This window comes from Coenobita brevimanus, chromosome 35, assembly GCF_032717465.1.
Source record: "Coenobita brevimanus isolate Jiangsu-jjx chromosome 35, ASM3271746v2, whole genome shotgun sequence".
In the NCBI taxonomy this organism is placed as follows: domain Eukaryota; kingdom Metazoa; phylum Arthropoda; class Malacostraca; order Decapoda; family Coenobitidae; genus Coenobita; species Coenobita brevimanus.
The window spans coordinates 6178432-6193644 of record NC_136988.1 but is presented as its reverse complement, the minus strand read 5'-3'; the positions used below and the strand labels follow the sequence as shown (position 1 = coordinate 6193644).

The 15213-nt window shown below is 39.5% G+C and overlaps 1 protein-coding gene across 1 annotated transcript in view; it reads left to right on the top strand.

Annotated features, from left to right (window-relative positions):
* The first annotated feature begins 3816 nt into the window (after positions 1–3816).
* Positions 3817–15213, top strand: part of LOC145396232 (glutamate receptor ionotropic, delta-1-like) — a 38539-nt gene continuing 27142 nt past the window's right edge. The window contains exons 1-2 of the mRNA XM_080269665.1: positions 3817–3876; positions 12045–12148. Coding sequence (XP_080125791.1) covers positions 3817–3876; positions 12045–12148 — 164 coding nt within the window. The remainder of the gene's footprint in view (positions 3877–12044; positions 12149–15213) is intronic.

The window sequence follows — 15213 nt, the reverse complement described above, 5'->3', positions numbered from 1 at the left end:
TATAGCTCGTTATTAATCCATTAGTTTTTTTTTTTTTTTTTCAAAATGCAAGGAAGAAGGAACCAAAGGCCAGAAACCCATATCACCGTTTCCTCCACGAAAAAAAACATAAACAAGATAACAGAGAGCCCAATTCAAGTACTGTTCTTGTCTTCTATATTCGTGTTAAAAAGACGCAGACAACATACAAGGGAGCAGCAAAGTGTAGTACTGTAAATAAATCGTTAAGGAAAGGGTGTTTGGGAGCTTCCTTAACTGTGCAGAATACCGGTAGGGTGAAATTTGCTGAACCTAAATAATAAAGCAGAAATGAGTCTTTTTTACTGATATAGTTGGTCTCTTTGTTTTTCACCTGACGAAGCTGGACTACTCCTATAACTTGATCTCTAGGCTGTGGTTGCACTGAAATCGATAAGCCTTAATTATGAGGTAGGAATTCCCCCTCCTTGGTTACTAGTCAAATCCACCCTTCAGTCTGACTACACCCGGCCATCAACCGAGCTGAGAGAGGTTAGGAATACCATGGCTTTTCCTCTCTCTCTCTCTCTCTCTCTCTCTCTGACTGCACCGGCATTCCAAGTTAGAACAAACGCCTTAGACTGACATATAACTTGTATCTAAATAACACATCCATCACCTTCAAAATTATAATGGCCACCGTAAACAAGAAAATTGCTCAGTATTGCACAGGTTTACATACTGCCCCAGTAAACCACCGATTAACTTCACTCTGTTCACTTTAACTAGGAGTAAATAGTCATCTCTTCATTTTTAAGACTGAACTATAGCAAGAGATTAACACTAGAATGTAACGCTTGTCAGGAGGAAGTGCTATGGATACGCTGTAGATTTGTAGTGATATATTATTTTGGAATTGAACGACGTGAAATACGCGCCGAAGAACGAAAATATCCACCAATTTGAAGGGCATAAACTTAAGGAACAATCATTTTTACCCCTCATTTGAAGACACAATTTTATCTGTCAACCACCACAAGATTTAATTCAACTAAGGACGGACTTTTAAACAGGGAATGTGTCCGTGATGTCTGTGTCTAAATTTGAAAAGCCTCTCCCAAAACTAATACACTCGTCGGATGGTGACAAAAACGAAAAGAGACGCCACTGAAGAAGAAGAGTTAAATATAAAAGTCCTGGTGTCAAAATCTCCAACCCTTTCAATCCGGCGACATTAATACAATATTCCTGTTATCCACTTTTTTTTTTTTTTTTTTTTTTTTTAGTTTTGAGTCTTCATTCTGGCGGGGATTGGCCTAAATGCAGCCTTTGTAAATCCTTCACTACTACAGGTTTTTCGTAACTTGATTAAAGTCGTCCGGAAAGAGTAAGAATAAGCAAATTAAGTACGCCACGGACCGTAGGGGTTAATTCGCCCAAGTCTTTCGCCTTCCACCCATCAGAAATTTTACAAGAACATTCAGGGACATTGAACTACTATCTCACTAAGTCTGCTTCACATTTAGAACACTTCCCTAACTTTCCTCCCGGACGTTTCATGGCAGAGGGAATTATCTATGAGCAGAGAAGCAGGCCAAACCTCTCCAGGCCTAGAAAAATGTATCCCAGCAAAGGAAAGTGAGAAGTGGTGGGTGAAATACTAGGAGAACTTTTGGTATGACTATATACGAGGTTAAATGTTGTTTTATGCTGTACAATTGTGCTTCCTTTATTAATGTTCAGAATGGGGTTGCGAATGATGATGATGACGATTATGATGATAATGATGATGATGTCAGTGATGATGCTGTTAATGATGATGATGATGATGTCAGTAATGATGATGATTTTAATGATGATGATGACAATAATGATGATGATGACAATAATGATGATAATGAAGATGATGATGTTGACGACAATGATGATGCTGATGATGTAGCCTTATTTATTGTGCATTCTCGTTACATCCAGCCAGCTACTGAGAAGACATATGTTACTCTATCTGTCCTTTTATCGTTATCAGGGCAGAGGCATCCTGAACTCCACCTGTAATCTGCTATAATTTGTATCAGAGGTCTGTTGGTTTAGCTCTGAAGTGTGGGCGTGACTGTGGGCGTGGGTGTGGGTCGGAAATGAACGTGTATATCTAAATCAATCATCATCATCATCATCACCTTTCTCCCCCCCAAAAAGGTAGGGTGAGGTAGAATCAAAGAGTCAATATTCTTCACAAATTCCACATTCTATATCTCTGTTATTACAGATATAAATACGTAGGTAGATTTGAATTCCTTGTCATATACAGGAATAATCAGCTTTACTATCAGTAATGATAATCCAGTATGCAAGCCTTACCACATTAGTAGTAGTAGTAGTAGTAGAAGTAGTAGTATCATTATTATTTTTATTATTATTATTATTATTATTGTTATTATTATTATTACTGACAGGGTGGATAGACAAGGATTGTGGAAAGTATTAAGAGTATATGGAGTAGATGGGAAGTTGTTGAAAGCTGTGAAGAGCATGTATGAGGATGCCAAGGCTGCGGTGCGTGTGGATGATGAACTGAGTGAATTTTTCTATCTGAAGGTTGGATTCAAACAAGGATGTGTCATGTTTCGATAGGTGTTCAATCTGTATATGGATGGGGTAATAAAAGAGATACAAGGTAGGATAGTGGATGTTGGAGTGCCCCTAGTGAGAGAGGGCAGTGTTTGGAAACTCCCTGTACTGTTGTTTGCAGATGATACTGTGTTGTTAAGTGAGGGCGAAAGGGAGCTGCAAGGCTTGGTGGATAAGTTTGGGAGAGTGTGTAAGAAACGAAATCTAAAGGTGAATGTTGGGAAGAGTAAAATTATGGTCTTCGAGAGAAGTGAAGTTAGTGAATGTACAGTAAGATTGGATGGGGAGAAAATGGATGATGTGAGTGCTTTTAGGTACTTGGGTAGTGTGATGAGTAAAGATGGAAGTTTAGAGGGTGAAGTGCTTGAAAGGGTGCAGCAGGGAAGAAAGGTTGCTGGCTCCTTGAAAGCAGTGATAAGAAACAGGGAAGTGAGGGTGGAAGTGAAAAAGCTACTACACGACAGTATTGTAATACCAACTCTAACGTATGGAAGAGAAGCTTGGACCGTGTTGGAGGGACAGAAGTCAAGAGTGAGAGCAGTGAAAATGAGTTATTTAAGAGGTGCATGTGGAGTCACATGGAGAGACAGGCTGACAAATGAGAAAGTGAAGGAGCGGCGTGGTGTGGATGTGGATGTGATAGGAAGCGTTAGGAGAAACACATTAAGGGGTGGAGTGGAGAGACATACGAGAGAGGGGTGTGTGAGCTGGGAGTAGGGCAAGGAAATAGCGTTGGACAGGGCGACATGGAGGCGACATGTTTGTGGCCACCCCTTACGGGATTAAGGAGTCTGGCAATAGATAGATAGATAGATAGATTATTATTATTATTATTATTATTATTATTATTATTATTATTAATTATTATTATTATTATTATTATTATTATTATTACTATTATTGGTAAGGGATTAAGATATGTTATTCACTTTACATTCGCTGCAAACCTTCACATGTCACCACTCAGACACTAACACTTACTTTCTATTGTGACAGGAATACAACGTGATCTTAAACACCATGCCTCTCTCTCTCTCTCTCTCTCTCTCTCTCTCTCTCTCTCTCTCTCTCTCTCTCTCTTCTATTTTTCCTTCCTCTCCTGGTATCACCCACCACTTTCCTTCTTTCCCCGATCTCCCCACTCTCCTTTCTCTCTCTCTCTCTCTCTCTCTAATCCACAGAGCGAGTCCACTGCTGCGGAATAAGGAACCCGACTCTCTCATGATGAAGATGAGAAAGAGGGCACGGAAGATTCTCAGCGGTACCACCATTACTGTGGCCATGAAACACGTAAGAGAGAGAGAGAGAGAGAGAGAGAGAAACAGCCTTCTGTGATGATAAAAGTAGGCATGTGTTTCCTTTCCTTTTTTCTTTTTTTCTATATTTTAAAGAGTAAGAAGCTTCAGCTGACCTTGCAAACCTTATTATTTCAAAGTACTGTATATCTGAACAAAGGAAAAACCACATTCTAGACCATTTCTTTGCCAGATGCCAGAATATATTGATTTTGAGAGACTACAGATTATGGGCAGTGGGAAGTGCAGGCAAGGATGACCAGTTGCGTATATTAAGAATGGACGGTATAGGTTAACTCTTGCATTGCAGAACATTACAGAATAGGGGTGTGTATGTGCGGCTGTAGGGGAGCTGTGTGTGTGTGTGTGTGTGTGTGTGTGTGTGTGTGTGTGTGTGTGTGTGTGTGTGTGTCATAAAAGACTTTGTAGTTACTTGTAGTGGAGTTTTATATATATTAGACTTGTGGGCGAGCGGTTGTTATATTTGAGTAGCTTGTAAGTAGATAATCTTCTTTCCCATTTGTCATGTAGTGACAGGAGAGGTAAAGAATAGTATGGGACTATTTTTATTTGTCTTGGAAATATTAACAAAGTCTCTCACACAGAGCGGAGTATAAAGTAGAGTCCCGCTAGCTATCTCTCTGTCTAGCTCTCTCTGCCTCTCTCTCAAGTTGCTAAGCCCTTCTCCCTGCGACCTGTCTGTTGTATGGCTAGCTTCTTTCTGCCTTCTCTCTCTCTCTCAAGTTGCTAAGCCCTTCTCCCCACTACCTGCCTGTTCTATGGCTTCTCTCCTTCTGCCCTCTCTTTCCTAAATTCTGGTGAAACAGGAGACGTATCACGTGCGTTCCTTGTGAGTGGAAAGTTCTAGAAGCCTGTGTGTGAGTATGTGTGTATGTGTGTGTATGGTCACTAGGCGCTGTCGTGTGCCTATAAAGCATTCCTTGAGTTAAGAGTGTGTAAGCATGTTTAGCATTGCTCGATTCTCACAGACACAATACCTTCTCATCATCTGACTCCCTGCTTCTATCTGTCTCTCTATCTATCTATCTATTATGATTTGCAATTATAATATGGACTCCTAATATATGCTCGGTCACGCGAAAATGGCGTACCATCGACAGTTAATAGTCCTAACATATTAATACATATTATATACACATTATAATGAACTTATAAGCTAATTAAGTGAACTGCATAATATTGTAAAAGTAACATAATTGTATGAATATTGTATACATATAATATTCATAGAAAATAGTGATTATTCAGTAATATTACATTTTAAACAAGTTGTATACATATTTGAATAAATGCATTAAAAGTAAATTATTTAACTGTAATACAGTATGTACTTGGGTTATTGTAGTGAAATGCATAATTGTGTTGGCCTTATAACTGTAGTTACATTTTGTTAATGCAACTGTTACATAAGTGACTTGGCCTTATAATTGTAGTTAAAGTTACATAAAAGTTACATCTTGTTAATGCAACTGTTAATTGGCAAAGTGTAACATAATGCAATCGTTTGTCGTTACATAATTGTTACATATCGTTTGTAGTTACATAATTGTAGTTAAAGTTACATAAAAGTTACATCTTGTTAATGCAACTGTTACATAAATGGTACATATTGTTTGTAGTTACATAATTGTAGCAAGTGTAACATAATGCAATCGTTTGTCGTTACATAATTGTTACATATCGTTTGTAGTTACATAATTGTAATAAGTGTAACATAATGCAATCGTTTGTCGTTACATAACTGTTACATATCGTTTGTAGTTACATAATTGTAGTGAAAGTTACATAAAAGTTACATCTTGTTAATGCAACTGTTACATAAATGGTACATATTGTTTGTAGTTACATAATTGTAGCAAGTGTAACATAATGCAATCGTTTGTCGTTACATAACTGTTACATATCGTTTGTAGTTACATAATTGTAGTGAAAGTTACATAAAAGTTACATCTTGTTAATGCAACTGTTACATAAATGGTACATATTGTTTGTAGTTACATAATTGTAGCAAGTGTAACATAATGCAATCGTTTGTCGTTACATAATTGTTACATATCGTTTGTAGTTACATAATTGTAGTTAAAGTTACATAAAAGTTACCTCTTGTTAATGCAGCTGTTACATAAATGGTACATATTGTTTGTAGTATTGTTTGTAGTTACATAATTGTAGCAAGTGTAACATAATGCAATCGTTTGTCGTTACATAATTATAATATGGAGTTACATAATTATTACATATTGTTTGTAGTTACATAATTGTAGCAAGTGTAACATAATGCAATCGTTTGTCGTTACATAATTGTAATAATTGCAGTCCTGACATATGAATCCGGTCATGCTGCGGTCGATGATAGTGATGATGTGTCATGCCACTAGCTTGTGGAGACAACAATTTGCTTTTTTGTTTGTAGTTTATGTGGTATTTTGGCATATGTAGTACCACACTTATTTTCATTTGTTTGTTATGTGATCTTACTCTATTTCTCTCTTTTTTCTTTCTTACTTTTTCTTTCTTTCTTTTTTTTTTTTTTTTGTATGTATTGATTTTCCATAGTTTGTTTTTCTTCGCTTGTGTACGCTTTTTCTATGTTGTTCATGGTTGCATAATTACTGGCTAATTTCCTTGGGATACTTTTTTAAAGTTTAGTTTATGTTGCACAGGTATTACTGAAAATGATATTATATAGTCCCATATTTTGTTATTTTATATAAAAAATATATACACTATATACAGTATTAACTATATACACTGACTTGTTGTTCACTTGTACCTATCGTGGGTAATATGTGTGTCAGCACTGTGTGGAAATCATTGTCTTCACGATTGTGTTGAAAATGTTCACTCTTGCTAACGTCATTTGTGTTCGCCATTTTTTTTTTTCTTTTCTGGTTTTCCTTGTAACTTAATTTATCTGTTTCCACTAGGTAGCATTAATTAATAAATGTTTAATACAGTTCTTTTAATCGCTCACTGAGTAACTGTGATGGTATATTTTCTTTATTACTTTGTAGATGTAATAATGTATAGTTGTATATATGAAACACGTATTTTATGTAGGTATAAATGGTAACACTCGTTGGTAGTAAATAAATGTTATAATAAATGAATGAATAAATACAGTGTAGAATATTTACTGTTGGTGCTTATTTAGTGTTTGAGTTATGCAGATAACTGTAGTAAGTATGTGTATTTAAGCTGTAACTGTACAGCACGTTTTATATGTTTGTGCAGAAGCTTATTGTCTATCACTGTGTATTGTATAAATGAAGTAACTATGTAACTCACTAATTTTTACCGTGGTGGGAATGGTGTGAGTGGTGGTGCAAGTGGTGAGTTGACTGACATGGCGTCTTTTCAGCAAGCACGCATGATGACCTCGACTTCTCACACTGGTAGCTGTGGTGAGTGAATGAGTAGCGATGAGTAACTTCAGTGAAGACGAGTGAGTAAGATGAGTTGTGAATATGGACTTGGTATTTTTTTCTTGTGATTTACTCGTTGTAGGATGAAGACTGCCGCTACTTGTAGGTGCGTGTAGAAGATTATACAGACGACTCGTAGAGTTGTTAATTGTAGTTGATTGTAGATGGTTGTAGTTCGCTGGTTCGTCGTAGAAGTTGCAAGATTGTTTGTATCAATATATTGTTAAACTACTTGCAAGGCGTCCTGTGATCACTTCTAAATCAGCGTGATGATCGTGGAGACGGAGGGGGCTGGTTGGAGAGAACTGTCAGGAGCTGGTTGTAAGTTGTTGGTTGTGAGAGGTATTTTTTTTTGTTTTCAATCTTGATATTTTGTAGGAATTCACTGTTGATTCGTAGACGAGGTTCGTATACGTTCGCTGCTACCAAATGTCATTAAAGACTTTGTAGTTACTTGTAGTGGAGTTTTATATATATTAGACTTGTGGGCGAGCGGTTGTTATATTTGAGTAGCTTGTAAGTAGATAATCTTCTTTCCCATTTGTCATGTAGTGACAGGAGAGGTAAAGAATAGTATGGGACTATTTTTATTTGTCTTGGAAATATTAACAAAGTCTCTCACACAGAGCGGAGTATAAAGTAGAGTCCCGCTAGCTATCTCTCTGTCTAGCTCTCTCTGCCTCTCTCTCAAGTTGCTAAGCCCTTCTCCCTGCTACCTGTCTGTTGTATGGCTAGCTTCTTTCTGCCTTCTCTCTCTCTCTCAAGTTGCTAAGCCCTTCTCCCCACTACCTGCCTGTTCTATGGCTTCTCTCCTTCTGCCCTCTCTTTCCTAAATTCTGGTGAAACAGGAGACGTATCACGTGCGTTCCTTGTGAGTGGAAAGTTCTAGAAGCCTGTGTGTGAGTATGTGTGTATGTGTGTGTATGGTCACTAGGCGCTGTCGTGTGCCTATAAAGCATTCCTTGAGTTAAGAGTGTGTAAGCATGTTTAGCATTGCTCGATTCTCGCAGACACAATACCTTCTCATCATCTGACTCCCTGCTTCTATCTGTCTCTCTATCTATCTATCTATTATGATTTGTAATTATAATATGGACTCCTAATATGTGTGTGTGTGTGTGTGTGTGTGTGTGTGTGTGTGTGTGTTTTCCACCTATACCTTCAGAAAGGAACGAGTTATGGGCCCTTAAACTTTTCAAACACATATTACAGATACATTTCAAGGCTGTACACTTTGTTCCTAAAATGTGTTTCTGAATGTGCAGCAGTACATACACGTATCTACAAGTAATTTACAGAAGTAATGAACAGTCAGGGATAAAAGGTGTCCTATTCCCACACTTGTCTGCTTCACAAATAGAGCTTGTCATTTTACTCTCTGACGCATCGTATCAGAGAAAATCATCCACGAGCAGAGAAATGTACCCAGCTTTTCTCAGCTTAGGAATATTAGCCAGCAGAGAAATGTACCAAGCTTCTCTCAGCTTAGGAATATTAGCCAGCAGAGAAATGTTGAGTGTGAAATGGAGGGAGAGTAAGAAATTGTTTTGGAAGGAGGTAAAGAAAATAAGGCAGTGTGAAAGGGGAAATACAAGGGGAGTGAAAGATAGGAATAATAGATTGTTTGTGGAGAAGAGAGAGAAATTGAGGAGATGGAAGGAGCACTTTGAGGATTTGTTGAATGTACAGAGTGAGCGCAGTGCGAGAATAAGTGGTTGGGGAATGGCTGGGAGAAGAAGAGATGAGAGGAGGGAGGAAGAGATCAGTAGGGCGGAAGTAGTGGAAGCGATAAAGAAGATTAAGTTGGGAAAGGCCCCAGGAATTAATGGAGTGTTTGGTGAAATGCTTAGGTATGGGGATGAGATTGTTGTGGAGTGGATATGGAAGTTGTGTAGATTGGCTTGGGAAGAGGGAAGGGTTCCAGAGGACTGGAAATCAGGTATAATTGTTCCTTTATACGAAGGAAAAGGGGAGAGAGAAGTATGTGGTAACCATAGGGGTATTTGCCTTCTTAGTGTGACTGGTAAAATATATGGTAGAATACTCATTGATAGGGTTAGGCATACGACAGAGGAGCTAGTTGGAGAAGGACAAGGGGGATTAAGGAAGGGAAAAGGGTGTGTAGATCAGATATTTGTTCTAAGATGTTTAATGGAGAAGTATCTAGAGAAGGGAAAGAAAGTGTATGCTGCCTTCATGGACTTGGAGAAAGCTTATGACAGAATAGATAGGCAAGGTATGTGGAAGGTATTGAGAATATATGGAGTGGAGTGGAAATTGTTGAGTGCTGTGAAGAGTATATACGAGGGAGCTAGGGCTACAGTGCGAGTGGATGGTGAGCTGAGTGAGTTCTTTGATCTCATTGTGGGACTGAAACAGGGTTGTGTGATGTCTCCATGGCTGTTTAATATATACATGGATGGGGTTGTAAAGGAGGTGCAAGGTAGGGCAGTGGATGTGGGGGTGGCTCTAATGAATGAGGGTGAGATTTGGAAGCTTCCGGTGTTGCTGTTTGCTGATGATACAGTACTGTTGAGTGAAGATGAATGGGAGTTGCAAGGTTTGGTGAATGAATTTGGGATAGTGTGTAGGAAGAGGAATCTGAAAGTTAATGTAAACAAAAGTAAAGTTATGGTGTTTGAGAAGAACGAAGTCACAGAGTGTGCAGTGAGGTTAGATGGTGAGGATATGGAGAATGTGAGTGCATTCAAGTACTTGGGTAGTGTGATGAGTAAGGATGGAACTTTGGGGGATGAAGTGCGAGAAAGGGTACAGCAGGGAAGGAAGGTCGTTGGTACACTGAAAGCAGTGATGAGAAATAGGGAGGTGAGTATGGAAGCTAAGAAGTCACTGCATGATTGTATTGTGATCCCTACCCTGACGTATGGAAGCGAGGCATGGACCTTGCAAAAGGGGAACAAGTCAAGAGTGAGAGCAGTGGAAATGAGTTACTTGAGAGGAGCATGTGGAGTGACGTGGAAGACCAGGTTGACGAATGAAGAAGTGAAGGAACGCTGTAGGGTGGATGTGGATATGGTTGAGAAGATTAGGAGAAATACACTGAGGTGGTTTGGACATGTGAAGAGAATGGAGAATGAAAGACTGACTAAGAGGGTGTATGTAGGTGAGGTGGAGGGAGGGAGAGGGAGGAGTAGACCGAGGATGAGGTGGAGGGATGGAGTTGAAGGGTATATGAGGGAGGGGGGGTGAGTTGGGGGGAGGGTAGTCAAATGGTGGGTGACAGAGCGACTTGGAGGCGTTTTGTCTGCGGCCACCCTTCGCGGGATTAGGGCGTCGGGCTATAGATAGATAGATAGATAGAGAAATGCACCAAGCCTGTCTCCTCTTCGGGATGTTGGTGGCAGAGAAATAAGAGGAGCAGTAGAGTATTGGGTGACCTGGTGTCCTCGACTGAAGCTATTGCTACATAACCTAACACGTAGACGAAACTGAACTAGGAATATAAGTTACTTCGTGACTTGTCCAAAAGTAACACCATCATCATCATCATCTAATCCTATGTTGCCCCATGAGGAGCCGAGGAACCCCGGGGCTACGCAAGTTGGTCCTAACATTTAAGATGAGAGTGACTAGCCTCACTCATCTCTCATTGGTATTACGTGAGTAATAATCTCAACAACCTCTTGGATATAAACCTACACAGGCTCAGTCTGGTTGGAGCGCCTTAATTACCCACTAAACCACCGGACGCCATAATTTGGTTATATGGTTACCACCAAGCTTTGTAAATGGTTTCCTGGCGTACAGGAAACCACTTGGCTTGTTATTCAGTTTAGTCGCCCGTAGACAGAAGGAAGAGAAAATAAAGAAGGAAAGAAAGAAGAGGAAGGCAGGAAAGAAGGAAGGAAGAGAGGAATAGGCAGTCACCCGAGATCAGCACTATATTAAGTGAGTGGATGGTGAGCGGCTCCACCAGGTAAAATGGAGAAAAAAACTAATTAAATATGAACATAACTTACCTCGGGTTTTAGTCAAAAATAAGCACGCACACAAACTATGACTAAATGATGAATATGAATTACTTCAGGTCTCGAATTTCCTGTGCCATAGTTTGTGTAGACGGAAGAATTTCCTGAAGAGGGTGTAAGAAGGGCCGACACTGTTGTCTTTTCAGTACATATTTCCAGAAGTGGACAAAGTTCCCCCATGTCAGCTTAAGCTTCTTTGGTCTCTTGGCTCTTACTGTACGACTGCACACGTTTCCGTACGTTGTAAAAGCTATTCTTTGTTACCCCTTCAATTCGGTGACGTATTGTTTATGTTTATTCTTGGTATCACCTGACGATTTTTTGGAACTAGAGAGAAGTCTCTTGTGCTCAATGAATTAAGTAAGACTGTATCAAACCCCTCCTGTTAGAAAAACCTCTCAAGCTGAATGAAATCGTCTGAAGTCAGCAAAAATATCAAATAAAATACGGCACAGAACAACAAGAGTTAAATACATTGATATTCAATAGTGGACAGTATTTATCTGGCTTAAGGCACTTCGCTCCAGTGATACAGTTTTCATCACAGTCTTGCTGTCTGTGCACGATTTTATTCATGGGGGAGACATTTTGTGGAGAATGAGTTTATGAAGTCTATTATCAAACCTTTTCAGTTAAAAAAATATCTCATGAATTAAACGTTAAGTTGGTATGTATTTATTACCTCTCTCTCTCTCTCTCTCTCTCTCTCTCTCTCTCTCTCCTCACAGCGGCCGCCCTACATAAGCCTGGTCAAGGATGGTCGTAAAATCGTGGAGGCCACTGGAATCCTCATGCGAGTCCTCGACAGCTTCGCCGCAACCTTCAACTTTACGTGGGTATCATGATAGTAGTAGTAGTAGTAGTAGTAGTATTTGTTTCCTTCGCCAACGAAGTTGGAGGAGGTTATGTATTTGCCTATGTTTGTTTGTCCTCACAATATGTCCAAAAGTTGTCAATGAATATCAATGAAATTTTGTGGACGAGTGGGCCATGGGTCAAGAAAAAAATTATTAAATTTCGGGGCGGATCCGAATCCTATGTATTCCACACAATATCCACGGATCCGGATCCAGATCCTTTTTAATGGTAATTGCATTGGCGGAGGTATGCGCTCTGAGTGCTTGCTAGTTGTTGTTGTTGTAGTTGTTCCTCTCCTTCTTCTTCTTCTTCTTCTTATCATGATCATGATCATCATCATCATCATCATCGTCATCATCATCATCATCTTCATCATCATCATCATCATCTTCTTCTTCTTCTCCTTCTTCGTCTTCTTATTCTTATTCTTCCTCATCCTACTCGTCTTCTTTTTCTTCTTCTTCTTCTTCTTCTTCTTCTTCTTCTTCTTATTATTATTATTATTATTATTATTATTATTATTATTATTATCATTATTCTCTTCTTAGTCTTCTTCTTCTTCTTCGTTTTCTGCTAGACTCCTCTGAAATTTCCACTCAGTAGAGCGAAGGCTTAAGCTGCATATCTTCTGGAATCCACTAATCTCACTTCGGGGAATAGAGAAGCAGCTGAGGGACGTTTGTATAAGTAATCAGTAGAGCCACCTAGTTATATCACTGCCACCACCTCAAGGCGTCTTTATCTCGCACTATGTATCCTGTAGGTGTTTGTGGTGTCGGGATTGATCCTGATTGTGGCACGGGTAGAGTTGGTTTATTCCCTGTTTCAGTTTGGTCTACGGATCTCCATAATTTGCGGCGTGTATGGATGTGTGTATTTACCCAATTTATACTAAGTTGGGTTATACAGGTTCTGAGTCAGAGTTATTGTGCCCTGTCTCCATATCCGCATTTACCCAGTCTCTGTTTGACCATTTATGTGTGTATGGAGGGATGGACATTAATATCTCATGAATCCTTGACCTATAAACGTGGCTGATTCATTGTGTGTGGGTACGGGAAGAAATGATTCAGTTTGGTGCACATCAATTAAAGGTGACGGTGGAGGGTCAAGGTAAAGTTTCTGGCACAGTCGTTGCACTGTGTCAACACCATTGTCTCATTAACCCCCTTCACTCAGATCACGCCTGCTTCATTTATCCCCTTCAATCTGGTGACGCATTTGGTAATATTCTTGCTGCTTTCAAGGGAAATTTTTAAGTCTTTGGGTCAGGGTCAGATTTAGACAAAGTGAGGTCCTAAGCTCTGGCAAGCTATAGATCCCGTGTATTTTTTTTTTTTTATGTGAGGAAGAAGGAACCAAAGGCAACGAGCCTGCATGGCAATTGTTAATAGAGAATAAGAGTGTGTGGCAACTGAACCTTACGAGAAAGCCACCAAGATGCATAATAAATCCGTGACGAGTGAACTACTTAGGTTCAATCAGTAATTAATTATATAAATTCTAATAAAACTAAAACAAATGAAAAAAAAAAAAAACAGACTGACCTACTGTAATGAAAGGGCTCATGGAGGGGATTTTTGACTCCCATTGGTTGAAATGTCGTGCCTTAGCTGAATAAAATCGCCTGGGGTTGTAAAGTCGAAATGAAAATTAAACGCAAATGGAGTGAAGCAATAAAATCTTGCTTCTGCCAGGTGATTTTACTCAACTTAAGAAAAAAGACTTAGTACAACAGTGGTGTATCGCATCATACCGTATTGCCTCTGAAGGTCCTGTATCGATTTACTCCTGTGTAATTCTGTACGTGAACGCTTTGTAATTTCCACTCCTGTCCCTATTAGCCTCTTCGGACTGACGACGTGTTTGGTATATTATTCTTTCACCTGCTGGACAACTTTACTAGGCACAGGAGAATCCTTGGTAGCTGTTGTTGTTGTTGTTGTTGTCACAGGTTCACCAGGACGTGAACCCGGTGATCTACAGGCTGAGTTTGTCCTTATCGCACAGTCCACCATCCTCATCCCAGGGGATAGGGAGGGAGCTGAGGGATGTATGTGTAACTGGGCAACAAAGTCCCCTGGTTATATCAGTGTTACCGCATGAAGCCATCCCTCTCCAGCACCGCCCTTGATGGCAAAAGGTTATCATAGATTTTATGTAACAGCTCCAGTTCAAAATGTGTTTATGTATCATCCACATTTTTTTTTTTTTTTTGCCCTATGAGGAGCAGAAGACCCAGGGTTAATGCACTTAGTTTCGACAGTTAAGAGTATGACCATCCTCGCTTGTCCCTGAGTGGCATTATTTGAGCAGCAAACCCATAACCACTCCTCGAATATAAACCCTTACAGACCCAATCCTGCTGGAGCGCCTTAACCCACAACACCACCAGATGTATTTATTTTTTTCTTTATTACTATTAAGCAAAGTAAAAATATATCCCAAGGTAAAAAAATCTTCTGGAGAAGGCAGTACTAACAAAAAAAGGTTTGAGTGAACATACTGTCTGCATTTATACATTACAGAATTTCCAGTTCTCTTGTACTGATGTCACTCTAGTTACGTAACTACAACACTCTCTGTATCATTTATCTGTACTCTGATGAACTCTTATGTGACTCTGCGTGGTAGCTCTGTGAAACTAATCCACTCATTTTCTTTAATAATGCAATGCTGCTTTGGTTCGCCTGTATTAGCCCACGGAGAGGTACTGAAGTGTGGCGCCTTGATGTAGTTGCTCTGATATGGCTGGGTGGCTCCGCTGACTGGTTATATAAACGTCCCTCAGTTCCTTCCCTATCCTCAAAAAGGAGGATGGTGGACTTCAAGAAAGGATAGCCAGCCTGTAGTACACTGGCATCACCTCAGATTAGATTGGGGCTGCAGCTACTGTTACTACTACTACTACTACTACTACAACTACTACTACTACTTCTACTACTACTACTACTACTACAACTACCGGTACTACTACTACTACAACTACTACTACTACTAACACTATTACTACTACTACTACTGTTAATCATAGGAGAG